The 15,456-nt window shown below is 47.5% G+C and overlaps 1 protein-coding gene across 5 annotated transcripts in view; it reads right to left on the bottom strand.

Moving 5' to 3' along the window:
- NXN (nucleoredoxin) overlaps positions 1–15,456 on the bottom strand; it is a 161,107-nt gene that overhangs the window by 27,532 nt on the left and 118,119 nt on the right. The window contains exon 2 of one of the 5 annotated variants that reach the window (XM_043903308.1): positions 13,165–13,428. The exons of 3 other annotated variants lie outside the window; for them this stretch is intronic. In XM_043903308.1, coding sequence (XP_043759243.1) covers positions 13,165–13,416 — 252 coding nt within the window. In that variant the 5' untranslated portion in view covers positions 13,417–13,428. Of the gene's footprint in view, positions 1–9,455; positions 9,546–13,164; positions 13,429–15,456 lie in introns of those variants that run through there. One more of the 5 variants, XM_043903306.1, reaches the window with a different exon arrangement.

The raw sequence follows: 15,456 nt of genomic DNA, 5'->3' as shown, positions 1-15,456 counted from the left end.
CAGACAGTCAGGGGCCACAGTGAGGCCAGAAGGGCACTCACAGACTGGATGTTTCAGGTCCTGTAGATTGGTAAAAATAATGGAATTTTATTCTAAGCATACAGTCAGCGCTCCATATCTACAGGTTCCTTATATGCAGATTCAACCAAGTATAGATCAAAAATGTTCAGAAAAAAAAAAAAATCAAGAAAGTTTCAAAAATCAAAGCTTGAATTTGCCAAGCACAGCCAACTGTTGATATAGTCTTACATCATATGTATAACTATGTGTGTTATATGTACACTGTATTAGGTATTATAAGCAATCTAGAGATGATGTAAAGTATACCTGAGGATGTGGTATATGTAGGTCATATGCAACTACCACACTATTTTGTATAGGAGACTGGAGCATCCACGGATTTTAGTATCTGTGAGGATCCTGGAACCAATCCAGGATACTCAGGGCCAACTGTAATAGGAAGCTGCTGAGGGTTAAGGCGAGTGGTGCAAGCTGGTTTATCTTTTAAAAGGTCACTGTGGCCGCTGTGAACAGACAGACGTCAGGGGAAGACCAACTGGGGAGACCACTGCCGAGGGCCCAGGCAGGAGCGCAGAGCAGTGACAGGGACCTGGGCTGTAGCAGCACAGAAAGTGACGACATGGTGGTGCATTTTGAAGACAGTCAATAGCGGAGGTTGACAAATGGATGTAAGGAAGGTGTGAGGGAAAGAAAAAGGTCAAGGGGGTACTGTACTGTGGCTTGGAGGCTTCAGCAAAAATGTGTCAAGGAGTTCCACTAACCACGAGGAGGAACAGTGGCAGAGCAAGAAGTTTGAGAGGGGAAAAATCAAGATAGAAAAATCAAGCTGTTCTATCTTTGAGGTGTCTATTAGACATGCAAGTGGAGATTTCAAGTAGGCACATGGTTTATAAATCTAGAGTAGGGACTTCCCTGGTGGTACAGTAGTTAGGAACCCACCTTGCAACTCAAGGAACACAGGTTTGAGCCCTGGTCAGGGAACTAAGCTCCCACATGCCACAGGGCAACTAAACCCACACAATGCAACTACAGAGCCCCCACTCTGGAGCCCGTGTGCCACAACTAGAGTCTATGCGACACAGCAGAAGATCCCACGTGATGCAAGGAAGATGCTGCGTGCCTCAACTAAGACCTGACACAGCCAAACAAATAAGTAAGAAAAGTTACTGTTTAAAAAAATGAAGAAATAAAAAGAAATCCAGACTAGGGGGTGCAGGGTATGAGATACCAATCAGGGATCCTCGGTGCCTAGATGCTATTAGGGGCCATGGGCCCCGGGTGAGGTCATTCTGAGGAGAAGGCATGGCATCGGAGGAAAAGGGACCCTTAGGGGAGAGCCAGGGACACCCACGGCAGGCTGAGGAGTGATGAGAGACATAGGGGAAAAAGGGGACTCTGGTGTCCCAATAGGCAGGTGCGGAAAGTGTTTGAGAGAGGAGAGTGTAGGTCACTGGGTCAAATGCTGCTGAGATGTTGAGCACGATGAGAATAGAGAACAGACCGGTGGTCACACGTGATCTTGATGGGGTCGGGGGGAGGGTAGTCAGCGCAGGGGTGAAGCTGACAGACAGACTGGAATGAAGAGAGACAGCACCTCCACCTCTATCCAACACACACGCCTACAGTGGGCCTGGGACCCAGACAAGTCCGAGTACTCCTGCCAACATGTGAAACATCAAGAGGAGAACAACAGAAAGAAAGGTTATAAAAAGAGGAGAAAATGGCAGATAAGGGGCTGAGGCAGTGACTACAGGCAATTCTCTTTAAGAGTTTTGCTGTAAAGGGAGAAAAGAAATGGGATTGTAGCTAGAAAAACAGCTGATGAGGTCAAAGGGAGGGTATTTTAAAGATGGGAGGTACAGTAATATCAGGCTTCCCTGATGACTCTGCAGTAAAGAATCTGTCTGCAATTCAAGAGCTGCAGGAGACGTGGGTTCAATCCCTGAGTCGGGAAGATCCCCTGGAGGAGGAAACGGCAACCCACTCCAGTGTTCTTGCCTGGAAAAAATCCCATGGACAGAGGTGCCTGGCAGGCTACAGTCCACGGGTTTGCAAAGAGTCGGACACAACGGAGCGACAAAGCACAAGTTACTGTCATATCATATTTGCTTGGGATGATCTGTCTCAGGTTGTAGTATCCTGGTTACTCTGCTCTGAAACTGCAGGAGGCATAGGAATGATCATTCCAGCCATGTTCATTTTGATACCTGAATCAGAAAGAGAACCTTGTGTTAGAAAAGTCCCACAGGTCCGCTTTGATGATTCTTTTATGCCAACTGGAAATGCGCTAAAGAAATAATCACCAAGACTCATCTCTATACCTTTTCAAGTGTGGGTGACATCTCAAGTCCACTCCAGGTTTCCAAAAAGCCCTCTTAAGACTCTGGTTTCATAACCATTTTGGGGTCACAGTCACTGTTGATGATAAAAGTTACATACAGATTCTTTCTCCAGAGGAAAATACCCATATATGAAAAAGTCTGTAATTTCATAGAGTTTGTGAATTTCTTGAAGCCTGTGATTAAACCTGTCTGATTCTAAGAGCTCTATGGACTCCGGAAAAAGATCACCTTCTTTTAACAGTTCACTTTAGTACATGGCTCAACCTTGATTCAACTGGGAGAACTATGATATTGCCTCATCTTTACTCTTGTCGTGAATATTTCCTCTAATAAGAATCAGCATTTGCCTAAACTCTAAGATGATGAAATGGTGAAAGGCAGGATGTTAAAACCACACTACATGAGGCTGCCATCTTCCCCAGCTAATTCAGAGCTGAGTACCATCGGTGGTCTCTGATTCATCCCTTTGCCTTCAGGGTGGTGAAGAGCAGAACCACGTAGGACAGAGTGCTAATGTCACTTTTTTTTTAAGGATCCCCAAGAAATGAGTTCAAAGTCCTCCTTGGTATGATGTTAGAGCATTTAAATACAGTCAGGAGCATAAGTGCTTCTACGTTATCTCCAAGTTCTCCTTGGGAGGAAAAAAACGGTGGTGGAATAAGTCAACAGGCTTCAGAGGGGCTGGGTTTCCATCCTGCCGGGACATCTCAATAGATGTCAGTAGGTGACACAGTACTACACCTAGGGCAGGTCACACCTGCTGGCCGAGCATGGTCATACACACATCACAGGATGAATACGGAGCTTAAACGAGGTAACGTGTGTGGAGACGCTCTGAAAACTAAAGCATTACACACATGGGACACATCATTAATATCTGAATCAAATTTATGCTTATTTCCCCCTTGTCTTGTCAGCATCCTTTTCAAAAAACATTTTCCTGTCAACTCAATTTTAAAGTTAAATCAATCAACTGTAGGGTAGGCTGCATATAAAACTCCTCAGAAAGCGGGGGATTTCCTTCTGTAGCCAGTGGTCTTTTTGCCATAAGCACTTTCTACAAACACATACATATTTGGGGGCCAGTTTTATGTGGTCTGATGTCTTCCCTCCTCCCCTTTTTCTTTCATCCACTTCCCATTTTGGATTTCCAGATTTTAAGGGGCATCTGGATATTTATTTTTTAAGCTGACGCTCTGGATTTTGCTTTTCTCTCTTAAGAGAACTCTGACCCCGCGTCTGATTCTGCTTGAAAGTGTGAAATACCATACAGTCTGCTACCAAGGAGCGGAGGAGGGAGACAAGCTGAGTCAGGAGGTTCCCGTCCCGGCGCCTGGACCAGGGAGGTGGACTCAGGGCAAGAACTCCTTCCAGGTGGTCAGGGGAGAAAAGACGAAGAGCTACTGAGCAGGCTCATCAGAAGGGCCACAGTGACCGGCACTACGGCAGGCAGGAGAGACCCCGTGACTTCCATCCAAAGCCTGCTCTCTCTCCAGTGACTGTCCTGGCACAGTGTCCACCCAGAGTTCATTTCCATGCCACATCCCATCTCCTTCCACAGCTACCCAGAGGCCAGGCAACCCCGAGAGAATGGGTTCCCAGCAAATGCCCAGAGCCTAGAATCCAGAAGCAAGGCAGCAAAGATGAAACAGACAAAAAGAAACAGGAGACAAGATTAGCTCGACTTGGCCCAAAGCAAAAAAAGGATGACAAACCAGGCTATCAGGTTACTTAACAGTTCCCATTCCTTAGCCTGGCGGCTGGTTCTGGTTAGCGATCCAGGGCTGTGGTTGGAACTATTGTCCCAGGAATGTTGTCCAGAAACGCTGTTACAGTGACCCATGAAACTACGAAGCAAAAATCAAAAGGGATGGGATTGGGAACTGGTAAACTGTAAAAATGCAGACTCTGAAGCCGAGCTGATCAGAAACCCTGGCGGGATTAGTCAGCACTCGCGCTTGCCACAGGGAAATGCCACCCGGCCATTTCTGAGAAGCCCCAGCTCCTGAGGGTAACATGGAATCCGCCTCTCATTTGGAGGCTTGGGTCTTGCACTTGACTGGGGGACTAAGTTTTTATTTCTCAACAGCTGCTGCGAAACTGTGGGATCAAGCCAAAGCTAACACAGATGGCGGATTCATCAGCCGGCCCCTTGGCAAGGTCAGCCGGAACCTTCTTAGGCAGACCTCACCCCGGCCCTTCCACCGAAGGTTGGCCACAGTCAACACCATCCTCTTTGTAAGTAGTCTGTGAAAACAGAGCCTCAAAAGTGTCCCCACCCCTTCTCACCAAACACGACCACAGCCCATTATACATGCAGAGTCAGAGGGAACCCCCCACCCCAGGTCCTACTGCCCAGTGTCAAGATGGCGTGGACACTGGAGGTTGCTCAGCACAGGCTCGGGAGCCCAGGTCCAACTCTGCTCCTGCCACTTGCTAGTTGGTGACCTCAGGCACCTTTCTTAGTTTTCTCACTTGCAAAATGGAGATGACAGCATCTACATTTCACTGGGCTGTTGTGAAGAGTAGATGTGTAAAGTGTTTAGAATAGGGCCAGGGACTTCCCTGGCGGTCTGGTGGCTAAGACTCCAAGCTTTCATGCCAAGGGGCTCAGGTGTGATCCCTGGTCGGGAAACTAAGATCCTGCATGCCACATGGCAGAGCCAAGACAAAAAGGAATAGGGCATGACCCCGATTAGGTACTAATAGGCGTTAGCTTCTATTGTTGCTGTTGTTATTGTTATTCCAGGGCCATTCTAAACGCTCTACTGGGACCCTGTCCTCATATCCCCGGAGTTAAGACCAAGCCTTGCTTCTGAGGCAGGAGTGCCAGTGTGTGATTTGGCCTAAGATTGCAGTCCCCCAGCCTGGTACAGCAGCTGGCCAAGTACAGTGCTTGGCACACGTTACCTGGTTCAGTAAACGATGGTGAGCAAATGGAGAAATGATTGAATGGAAGGAAGAAAGGGAGAGAGGAAACTCTGCGGACAGGCCAGCCAGACTGGTTGCCCAGTGACACAGTCAAGTTGAGCCATTTAAAGGGCTTCTTCCTTGTGCTTTTGGGAGACTTGGAGAGGCGTTCCTTATTCTCTTTAAACTGCAGAACACATCACTCAAAGCCAGTGCTGGTGGAATTAGAGCTGGTCTCCCTTTATCTAACAGTGACTCTGATCCCCTCCCGTCTCCAGCTCTCCTTCTGCCTGGAGCCAACATAGAGAAAGGACTGGCGAGATCAAGGAAGAGGTGCGGGAGGGCTGGGCTGACTGGAACCTGCACCAGGCTATTGAGAAATCAAAGTCCTCCCAGCGGACGCATCTCTGAAACTAGATTAACAATCAATTTCCCCTTCACTACAGCTGTGTTCAGAAGGAGGCCCCTGTGCCCTAAGGGTCATAGAGCAAGAGGTTTACAAAATAACACATCCACGCCACTTCGTGCAAAGGGCTAGGTGTGAAATATACCGCGCACCCTCCTGGGTCTGTCTCTGCTACTCTAGGCTGTAGTGAAAGAGGAAGGCTAGAAGAACTGGGTAGAAGAGATGTTAGAAATCTACTCTTCGTTTCCCCAGATCTCAGAATGGTAAGTTTTCCAGCTGATTTACCTAGGTGGGCTGTCCAATCTAGCAGAGACTCATCAAGTGTGAATAACACTCAACACTAATCAAAGCGCTGCACAGGACACGAAGCGGGTGAGACACCAGGCCTGCCTTTAGGAACATTCCTGTTTAGAAGTAGAAAATGGTAAAAACGGTCAACGTTAAAGCTATTTTACAGCTACTTCTGTACAGGCATTAACACACAGCAACTGCCAGGAGAAGTGAGCAAAAGGGGCCAGAAGGAAGCCTGGCTCCATCCTAGTTTAAGGAACGTGCCAGGAACAGCTCTGTGTGTTCAATCAAACACGCTTAACTGTTTCAAACATCCTCCATGAAACCACTGTGATTCCAAGCAGGGGCAGCCCCACGAACCAACAGCTCTGGGCTGAGTTTGGTCCCTGTGGGTCACTCAAATCTTTTTTCAGTACTTCTGTCTATCAGAGCACAGTATGGTGTAGGTAAAATGGTTAAGAACATGGTTCTGGAGCCAGAATGCTTGGGTTCAAATCCCAACTCTGCTGCATGCCTGCTGGGTGACCTGGGACAAGTTTCTTCACCTCTCTGAGCCTCTAAATCTTGAGTAAAGTGAGGATAAAAATAACCTGCTCCATATTGCTGTTGTTAGAATGAATTAATGATTAATACACATATAAGACTTAGAACACTGCCTGATATACAGCGAGTGTTCAATAAATGTCATAAATGATGATGAGGTCTAAAGAGGACACTGCCATTTTTCCTTGACACCAAGTGGAAAAATGTGCTGACCCCACTAACTCCATGTAGCACCCACGTCAGCTGTTGTTTCTCATTCCGACAGAGGAAGGATGGGAGAAATAACTTCTTACGCCTTGTGTCATTTTAGGACACCCGCAGACAGAGGACCCAGGCCAGGAGACAGCCCTATAGAGCTGTCTTCATTGTTTAGTCATTAAGTCGTGTCCGACTCTCTTGCGACCCCATGGACTGTAGTCCATCAGGTTCCTCTGTCCATGGGATCTCCCAGGCAAGGATACTGGAGTGGGTTGCCATGTCCTTCTCCAGAGGATCTTCCCGAACCAGGGATCGAACTCGCGTCTCCTGCATTGGCAGGTGGATCCTTTACCACCGCACCACCTGGGAAGCCCACCCCACAGAGTGAGCGCTGCCTACTCCCAGCCTGGTGCTGTGGGAACAGCCTCACTTTGCTCTGCAAGATACTCTTTTTACAACAGAAATCACACTGCTGCTAGTATGAGGTGGCGGATCTGATATGCTACTCCTTCCTTTTATCTCTTTATCTAAGAAATGTCTGTCCTCGTCAGAGCCAGCCGTCCACCACATACACCTCATGAGGTGACAGCAAGCTCTGCTTCCGTCTTAACTTGTCACTCCGAAGTGCTGTCAAAGACCTGCTGGTCCCAGGATGCAGGGTGCACACTGTGCTTCTTTTAGGGCCAACACAGAACCACCCCTGCCCCTTCATCCTTCCTTCAAGCTGACCTCTGTGTTCCAGGGCCCCCTGATCCTCACTGCAACAGCACAGGAGGGAAACACATGTAGCGGCTGGGAGTACAGGCTCTGCAGGCAAGTGGCCTGGGTCTGAATGCTGGCTCTGCCACTTGGGCAAATCACACAGCCTCTCAAGCCTCACTCTCTTCAGTGGCAAGATGGTGTTGTTGTACCTACTTCCTCAAGTTACCATGAGGATAAGTAATACACATGACATGCTTAGAACCATCCCTGGCATGCCATAAACACTCAAATGAGAATGCTTCTAATGTGTGTCCTTCCAGATTCTGTTGGTATGGAATCTGATGAAATCTTTCTGATGAAAGTCCATTTACAGCAACAAACCCTGCACATAATCAAACTCCAAGAGCACTTAATAAGCAGCATTCCACTGCTGCTGCTGCTAAGTCGCCTCAGTCGTGTCCGACTCTGTGTGACCCCATAGATGGCAGCCCACCAGGCTCCGCCGTCCCTGGGATTCTCCAGGCAAGAACACTGGAGTAGGTTGCCATTTCCTTCTCCAATGCGTGAAAGTGAAAAGTGAAAGTGAAGTTGCTTAGTCGTGTCTGACTCTTAGCGACCCCATGGACTGCAGCCTACCAGGCTCCTCTGTCCATGGGATTTTCCAGGCAAGAGTACTAGAGTGGGTCACCAGTGCCTTCTCCAAGCATTCCACTACTATACATAAAATGGATAACTAACAAGGACCTACTATATAGCACAGAGAACTATATTCAATATTTTGTAACAACCTATAAGGGTAAAGAATATGAAAAAGAATATCTGTGTCTATCTATAACTGAATCACTTTACTGTACAGCTGAAACCCAACTATATTTTTAAAAATTCCTTAAAAAAAAGAAAAAGCAGTGTTTGACAATAACAATCAGGACACCATAGGGCCACCAGTCCCTGCCAGGGATGGGGCCCAGAATAATCCACACAAATAAATACAGAATGGTTTATAAGAGACCTCCTGACAGAAGGTAAGCAGATGGACTCTGATGAAGGAAGGGGGAGCAGAGGAGGCTCTGCTTCTCCGGCAGTGGCTCTGGGAGGGGCAAAAGCTCCCCTTCTTCACACAAACACAGACACTTTCCAGACCAGCATCCAGCCCGTGGATCCTTCCTTCTCCTAACTGGAGAGTGGCAGAACAACTAAGAAATGGCCACTAAGTCTAACCATGACCACCCGGGACAAAAGGGGCTGATGGTGGCCACGCTAGTGGGCATGAGAAGATAAGACATTTAATGGGGACTTCCCTGGCAGTTCAATGGTTAGAACTCTACAATTTCACTGGGGGGTGGGGGTGGGTTCAATCCCTCGTAGGGAATTAGTATCCCACAGGCCTGTGTGGTGTGGCTAAAAAAAAAAAAAAAAAATTAAAAAAGAAAGAAGATAAACATTTAAAAAGTGGTATTTCATGTGTTTTGGAGACCTGGGGCCTGGCTGCCAGCTCCAGCAGTGGGCTGCAGCTTTGTGACTCTGGTGACGAAGCCACAGTGGGTGGTCATGAAAGAGGTTGCGTCCTGTCTACAACTAGCAGTTAAGAAGTGCTCTAAGACACAGTGGCCAGGGCCTCTATCTCCTTTCCTCCTGGGAGTCACTCACCAGACAAGTCTGCTACTAAATCTCCTTTCAGAAAACTGCACCTTTGGACTGGCTTCAATCACCACCACCAGCAACAAATGAACGAGACAAGCAATGATGACAGGGACTTCCCTGGTGGTCCAGTGGTTAAGACTGTGCCTCCAAAGCTGGGGGCTGGAGGTGGGGGTAGGTGGGGAGGTGGTGGAGGGTTCAATCCCTGGTCAGGGAACTAAGGTTCCTCACCTATGAGGTACAGCCGAAACATTAAAAATAAATTATTTTTTAAATTTTTTTTAAAAAGGTAAAAGCTGGGAAAAATGATGCCCACAAATATAAAGACAGAAGATGCACATGTTTTCTTCTTACTCTTTCAAAAGTGCTAAACTGCAAAATATTTCCTGATCCCTCTCACTCACCTCGGGCTTGGAGAGTCCTGGTCCCCAAACACTTGGAACCTGGTTCCACTTGCAACACCAATTAAAGAGGTTCATTGACTCTGCCACACAACTTCCGGCTGTAATGACTCAACAGGCCAGGAGATGAGCAGTTGCTGGGAGCACAAAGGGACATATGGCTGCCAAGTTCTTTCTGGCCGACACCACAGACGAAGAGGCTGCTCCGCTTCCCCGTGCTGCAGTTTCACAAGCTGATGGAGGGATTTCCTCAAGCCCCATCTGGTATGAAAGCCTCTACTGGGCCAGAGTGGTTTGGAACAGCAAGGGGGTGGCTAAGAATGACAGATGCCGACAAGGAAGCAGAACTAAAGAAGGGGGCCCGGGAGTTTTCAGAGAAGAGAGGACAAGGAGCCAGAACTGGTTTGGAATGGAAGAGACCGCGTCCCGAGGCCATTGCTTCTGAGCGGGGACAGGGTTTTTGTTGTTTGTATCATGGTGGAGCCCCCCTCTGTTGACATTCTTAGGAAAGTCTGCCCACATTCGCTCTGAGCAGTGTGTTTTTGCTGGAACACTGGGCTCTTGGGGTCTGCCACCTCCTTTGAGAAATGTGTCACCTCATAGGTTCAACCCAGAATGTTTGAGTTCATACCAAAGAGAAATAAATTCTGGGGAAAAAAAAAAAGGTTAAAAACAAAACAAAAAGGAAAGAGAGGAACCGTAGGAATAAGGACTTTGGGGAAGGAGAAGGGCTATTCCTTGTGGGTTTGGGGATTCTGTTGGCAGAAGCTGCATGTCAAAGCAGTGGTATCTCCCACTTTCCCCACTCCTTAGCCAAAAATGGTAGATGCCATCAACTCATCCCCCCACAACCATGATTCAATGCAAAATGTAAGGCCATCAAATTTAGGAACTGGCTATAGCTGATAAAAGGATTCTTGCCAAAAACAAAACAAAACAAAAATGCCAGCAAGGTTTTAATTTTAAAATGTTTTAAATAAAAACACAGGCAATTCCCTGGAGGCCCAATGGTTACAACTCCGCTCTTCCACTGCAGGAGGCATGGGTTTGATCTGGTCGGGGAACAAAGATTCCGAAAGCCACACATGTGGGCTGGTCAAATAAACAAATAAACAAATAAGATTAAAATCCATACTAGCAAACTGTCTTCATCTAAAATAGGCCTTCCCTCAGGAGACGGTGTTAGTGCAGGTTCTGGCGGGAGGACACCAGAGCTCCCCTAGCCTCCTTGGTTCTGGGTTGGCTGACAAGCCATGACCTTGGAGCTCCAGGTTCTGATGCTCTACTGACTCTCAAACTCAGCACTTGCATGACAGACATATCCGCCACAGATCAACTGTCCACAACTGAACCCGCAGGGCCAGGTACCACAGTGAAAAGATCCAGTGAAAGAGAGAGAGGGAGATGTCACAGATCATGGGAACAAGAGGACTGAAAGCTGTGAGGTGATCACGCAAGTCAATAGCAAAAGCGATCCCCACCCTTCTAGAATCCTACTGTGTTCATTCTTTCAGGGCTCAAAACCAAAGACCATATTGTAGCTCTTTCATCTGACGACTCCCTCCAGGGCACTAAATCTTATGCTGCTTTTGCATGTCAGTGCCTTACACCTGGCAGGTACTCAATACATCCTGATGACCACAACAATGATGATGACAACGAAAATGATGGCGATGTTCAGGTCAAGGAAGTACGTTTACCAGCTTCTCACCTTTGACTCTATAGATGCAGCATGAAAAATAAGCAAGCTGGTGTTTTGTTCTCACATATTCATCATGGTTCCTAAACAGCTACTAAATAAGTTACTATCCAAAAAAGAAAGCAGGCAGATAGGCTCAGAACTTTCCTCGGCTTCCAGGAGATCAGGAATGTGATTGTGTAACACCTATGAACCCGAGTGCTGTAAATTATAAGTCAGCGGGGTGAGCGAGGTTTCCATGTCCTCTCTCCCAATGAAACAGGGGCCGGAAGTATGGCTTGTGAGAATTTCAGAGATGTTTATCATTTCAGCAACATCCGTACCTGCTCCACCGTGGAGCTATTAACACTCAGCACATTACTCCTTTCAATTTCCTATTTGATTGTTATTTCATCAGGGTTTTTTGTTTGGTATTCTTTGGTGTTTTTCTTTTTTTGCCCTGGCTGCACAGAGAGCTCTGTTTCTTGGCAGAACTTTCTGAGTGCCCGGTTAAACCCCTTGTTACCACTTTCCTGCTTCAGGAAGTCCCCACGGAGCCAAATGACAAGGGGAGGAAAAGAAACATTTACAATGATGTGAGAAATTCCCAGTCAGGAAAAAAAGATCAAAGAGGATAGGCATAAGGGCCCATTCTGCCCGGAGTCAGGCACGTGAAGGCCCGCCATCAATTGGGCTGGATTGGTCCATGATGGGAACAACATTACCTCACTGGGAACCCAGTGAGCCAGGCTCCTCCAGAGCTCTGAAGCCAGGGTCAGCCACGCTGCCGTGTGCTCCGGACCAGCTGTGTCCTGAGCAAAAAGACTCATACCAGACACAAAGCTTGCTCACCATGCTGCAAGATGCCTTTATATAGAAGTGGAGTGTGTGGCCTGCATTGTTCCCCTCCATCAGCTCTTGAAATGAAAGGGTTCCACGGAACAATGAAATAAATAACAGCAGGGAGAGAGAAGGAGGGAGGTAAATTGTTTGGAAAGTAGAAGACAGGGTGGAAAAGATGAAATTCAAGACAGATGTGTGAGAGCTGCAAACATATGTCCTTGAATTTATGCATCCAAGTGATTCATGTAGAATAAGAAAGAGCTACAGACCCGATACAGAAATAAATATGGGAGTCAATACAGAACAAAGTATTACATCCCTCTATTCTTACAAAGAAACATCCGTTCACATCGCTGTCTCTGCTAAATAAAGCTGTCATAAAACAGGGTGAGTGAAGGATCTGAGATGAAATTATTAATTAAGCCAAGGGTCTCTACGTTCTCAGCAGGATGTCAACCACCACCAATTTATTTCCAATGACTGAATGCTGATGTCTTATCTCTGAAAGGTATGGTCGCTGTTTGCTTTAACATCAGCAGCATTTTAAAAATTAGCTGTATTTGCCAAGTTAATGTCTGACCATTAAAGAAAAAAAAATCAAGCAGGAAATTTAGATGGGCGTTTCCACAGAAACACAAAAGTCCAAGACACTGGCCGGAAAGACATTTTTACAATGCAGCGTTAGTGTGTGTTGTTTAACTTCTAAACAGCTAACTCCAAGGGGCCACCACACAATTGGTTCCAAATGCCTCATTCTGAGAAAAAAAACACAGGCGGCCTGCCTCGCTGCTTAACGGCTCTCGGTTTGGGACTTCAGATGGTAACAAGAAAGACTGAAAACAGCAGGAAGGCCCCGGTTGGTTGTGAGGTGTCCTGGAGAAACGGGGGTGAAGCAGAGTCTGAGGATGTGACGCAGGGGGCGGGAGGCAGCTGAGTTCCCAGATCGGTCAAGGTCACGCTCGGCAGGACGTCAGGCCTCCACCCTGCACAGACCTGGGCGCTCATTCCACAACAGGCATTTCTCAAGCGCCTAAAACCTACCAAGGACTTCCCTGGTGGTCCAGTGGTTAAGACTCTGTGCTTCCATTACAGGGGGCGGGGGTTCAATCTCTGGTCGTGGAACTAAAATTCCACATGCCACATGATGCGGCCAAAAGAGAAAATCAATTAATTAAATTAAATAAAACTTACCAAGTATTTATGCCAGATGCTGTGGTGATATAGAGATTGAGGACAAATGTCCCTGCCATCAAGGGAGAAAAGGAGTCTGGTGAGTTCCTGGACCTGCTCACCATGTAGACATTCCACCTGGATGCCAGTCCTTGTCCTGCTCACCCCCGCTACCGTTCCCACAGCAGGGACCCCGGGGACATGTCTGGTCTCTGGTGCCAGCCTCAGGCCACAGGTGACTGCAGCAGGTGTGGACACTTGACCTGAGACCATCCCCACTTGCTCCTGGGAATTTAGAAAGTGAACACAAAGTTGGATTCAGTAAGGGCAGAGCTCCCTGACCAGAGATCTGCAAAGAGGTTAGAGGAGATGCCATGTTGATCCTCTCAGTCAGTCCTAGGGGCAGCCGGATCCCCACCCCACACTGCCTGAGTCCCTGGCCTCTGGTGACAAACTGCTTTGTCCCTTTATCCCAGAAGACACACAGCGATCACTTTCTAAGTGTGGCAAGGATGTGAAAAACGTGAAGTCCGTCTAATCAAAGCTATGGTTTTTCCAGTAGTCATGTATGGATGTGAGAGTTGGACTATAAAGAAAGCTGAGCACCAAAGAATTGATGCTTTTGAACTGTGGTGTTGGAGAAGACTCTTGAGAGTCCCTTGGACAGCAAGGAGATCCAACCAGTCCATCCTAAAGGAAATCAGTCCTGGGTGTTCATTGGGAGGACTGATGCTGAAGCTGAAACTCCAATACTTTGGCCACCTGATGCGAAGAACTGATTCATTGGAAAAGACCCTAATGCTGGGAATGATTGAAGGCGGGAGGAGAAGGGGACGATAGAGGATGAGATGGTTGGATGGCATCACCGACTCAATGGACATGAGTATGAGTAAGCTCTGGGAGTTGGTGATGGACAGGGAAGCCTGGTGTGTAGCAGTCCAAGGGGTCGCAAAGAGTTGGACACGACTGAGCGACTGAACTGAACTAAACTGACTGACTAGGCGGTGGTGGAGTGGGGACCCGAACTTGTGTAAAATGGAGACAGGACTAGCCCTGGTGGACCAAGGACAAGCAAGGAAGCAACGCAGTATTACAGCCCCTCATCCCCACAAAGGAACAGAAATGGGAAAGAGTGGGAGACAGACACCAGGGAGTCGAGAACCGAGACAGAAACGAAAGTGCACAGCCCCTGAGGGTGACAGGGACCTGTTTCTGAAATCCCATTCTGGTCCCGCCGCATCCCAGCTGAACCCTATTTCCTGAATCTGGATGCTCATGTGATTAACAACTGAGAGCCTGCCCCAAACCACTGATGCCAGCTTGAGCGGATTTCTGTCCTTTGTAAACAACTCCTAGCTAAGACAGATGTGGGAATATGCGTGCACGGAGGGCTCTGTGTACCACGGAGCCCTCACTGCTTCAAACTCTGATGAAAGGAAAGCAAAATGACTTTATGCTGTTAACCCTTTCCAGTCTCTGTCTTATCGAAGCCCCTTCTGTTGTCCCCATGGGATCCTGGGGCCCTGGGGAACAAACTCCTCCCCGTGCTACGGATGCAAAAATGGAAGCAAGATGACTTACCTAAGATGATAGAGCAAATGAGGACAAGGGCCTCTGCTCTCTGCCAGCCACTGACTTAAAATACAGTGCTGCTTACTTGTGAGCCTAAAATACTGCATGCAGATGGGACAAAAATCAGCCTGCCTCTCTGACGTGTGGGTCTCAGGGATGGTGGCCGTAGTGGACAACCTGTCACAAACTTGCAGAGAAGAGGCCTTTTTTTGGTTTGTTTTATATCTATGCATATTTCTTTATTTTTAAATTTTATTTCATATCTTCCTTTGGGAAAAGCAACAAGTTACATTCAATGAAGTACTTTTTAATAAACATTTATTTAAGGTTTTGTTTGTTTTAGGCTGCGCTGTGCAGCATGCGGGATCTAGTTCCCCAACCAAGGATTGAACCCCTGCCCCCGCCTTGGGAGCCTGCAGTCTTAGCCACTGGACCACCAGGGAAGTCCCAAAGTATGTTTTTAATTGGAAAAAAAAGTGCGCGCGCGCGTGTGTGTGTGTGTGTGTGTGTGTGTGTGTGTGTGTATTGTTCAGCTGCTAATTCGTCTGACTCTTTGCGACCCCATGGACTGCAGCACACCAGGCTTCCCTGTCCTTCACTAACTCCCAGAGTTTGCCCGAACTCATGTCCATTGAGTTGGTGATGCCATTCAACCATCTCATCCTCTTGCCCGCTTCTCCTCTGCTCTCAAATTTTCCCAGCATCCCACAACCCATTTTTTATATATATATATATATACAT

This window comes from Cervus elaphus, chromosome 5 (genome assembly GCF_910594005.1).
Source record: "Cervus elaphus chromosome 5, mCerEla1.1, whole genome shotgun sequence".
Lineage (NCBI taxonomy): Eukaryota > Metazoa > Chordata > Mammalia > Artiodactyla > Cervidae > Cervus > Cervus elaphus.
This window is presented reverse-complemented; position numbering and strand designations above follow the sequence as displayed.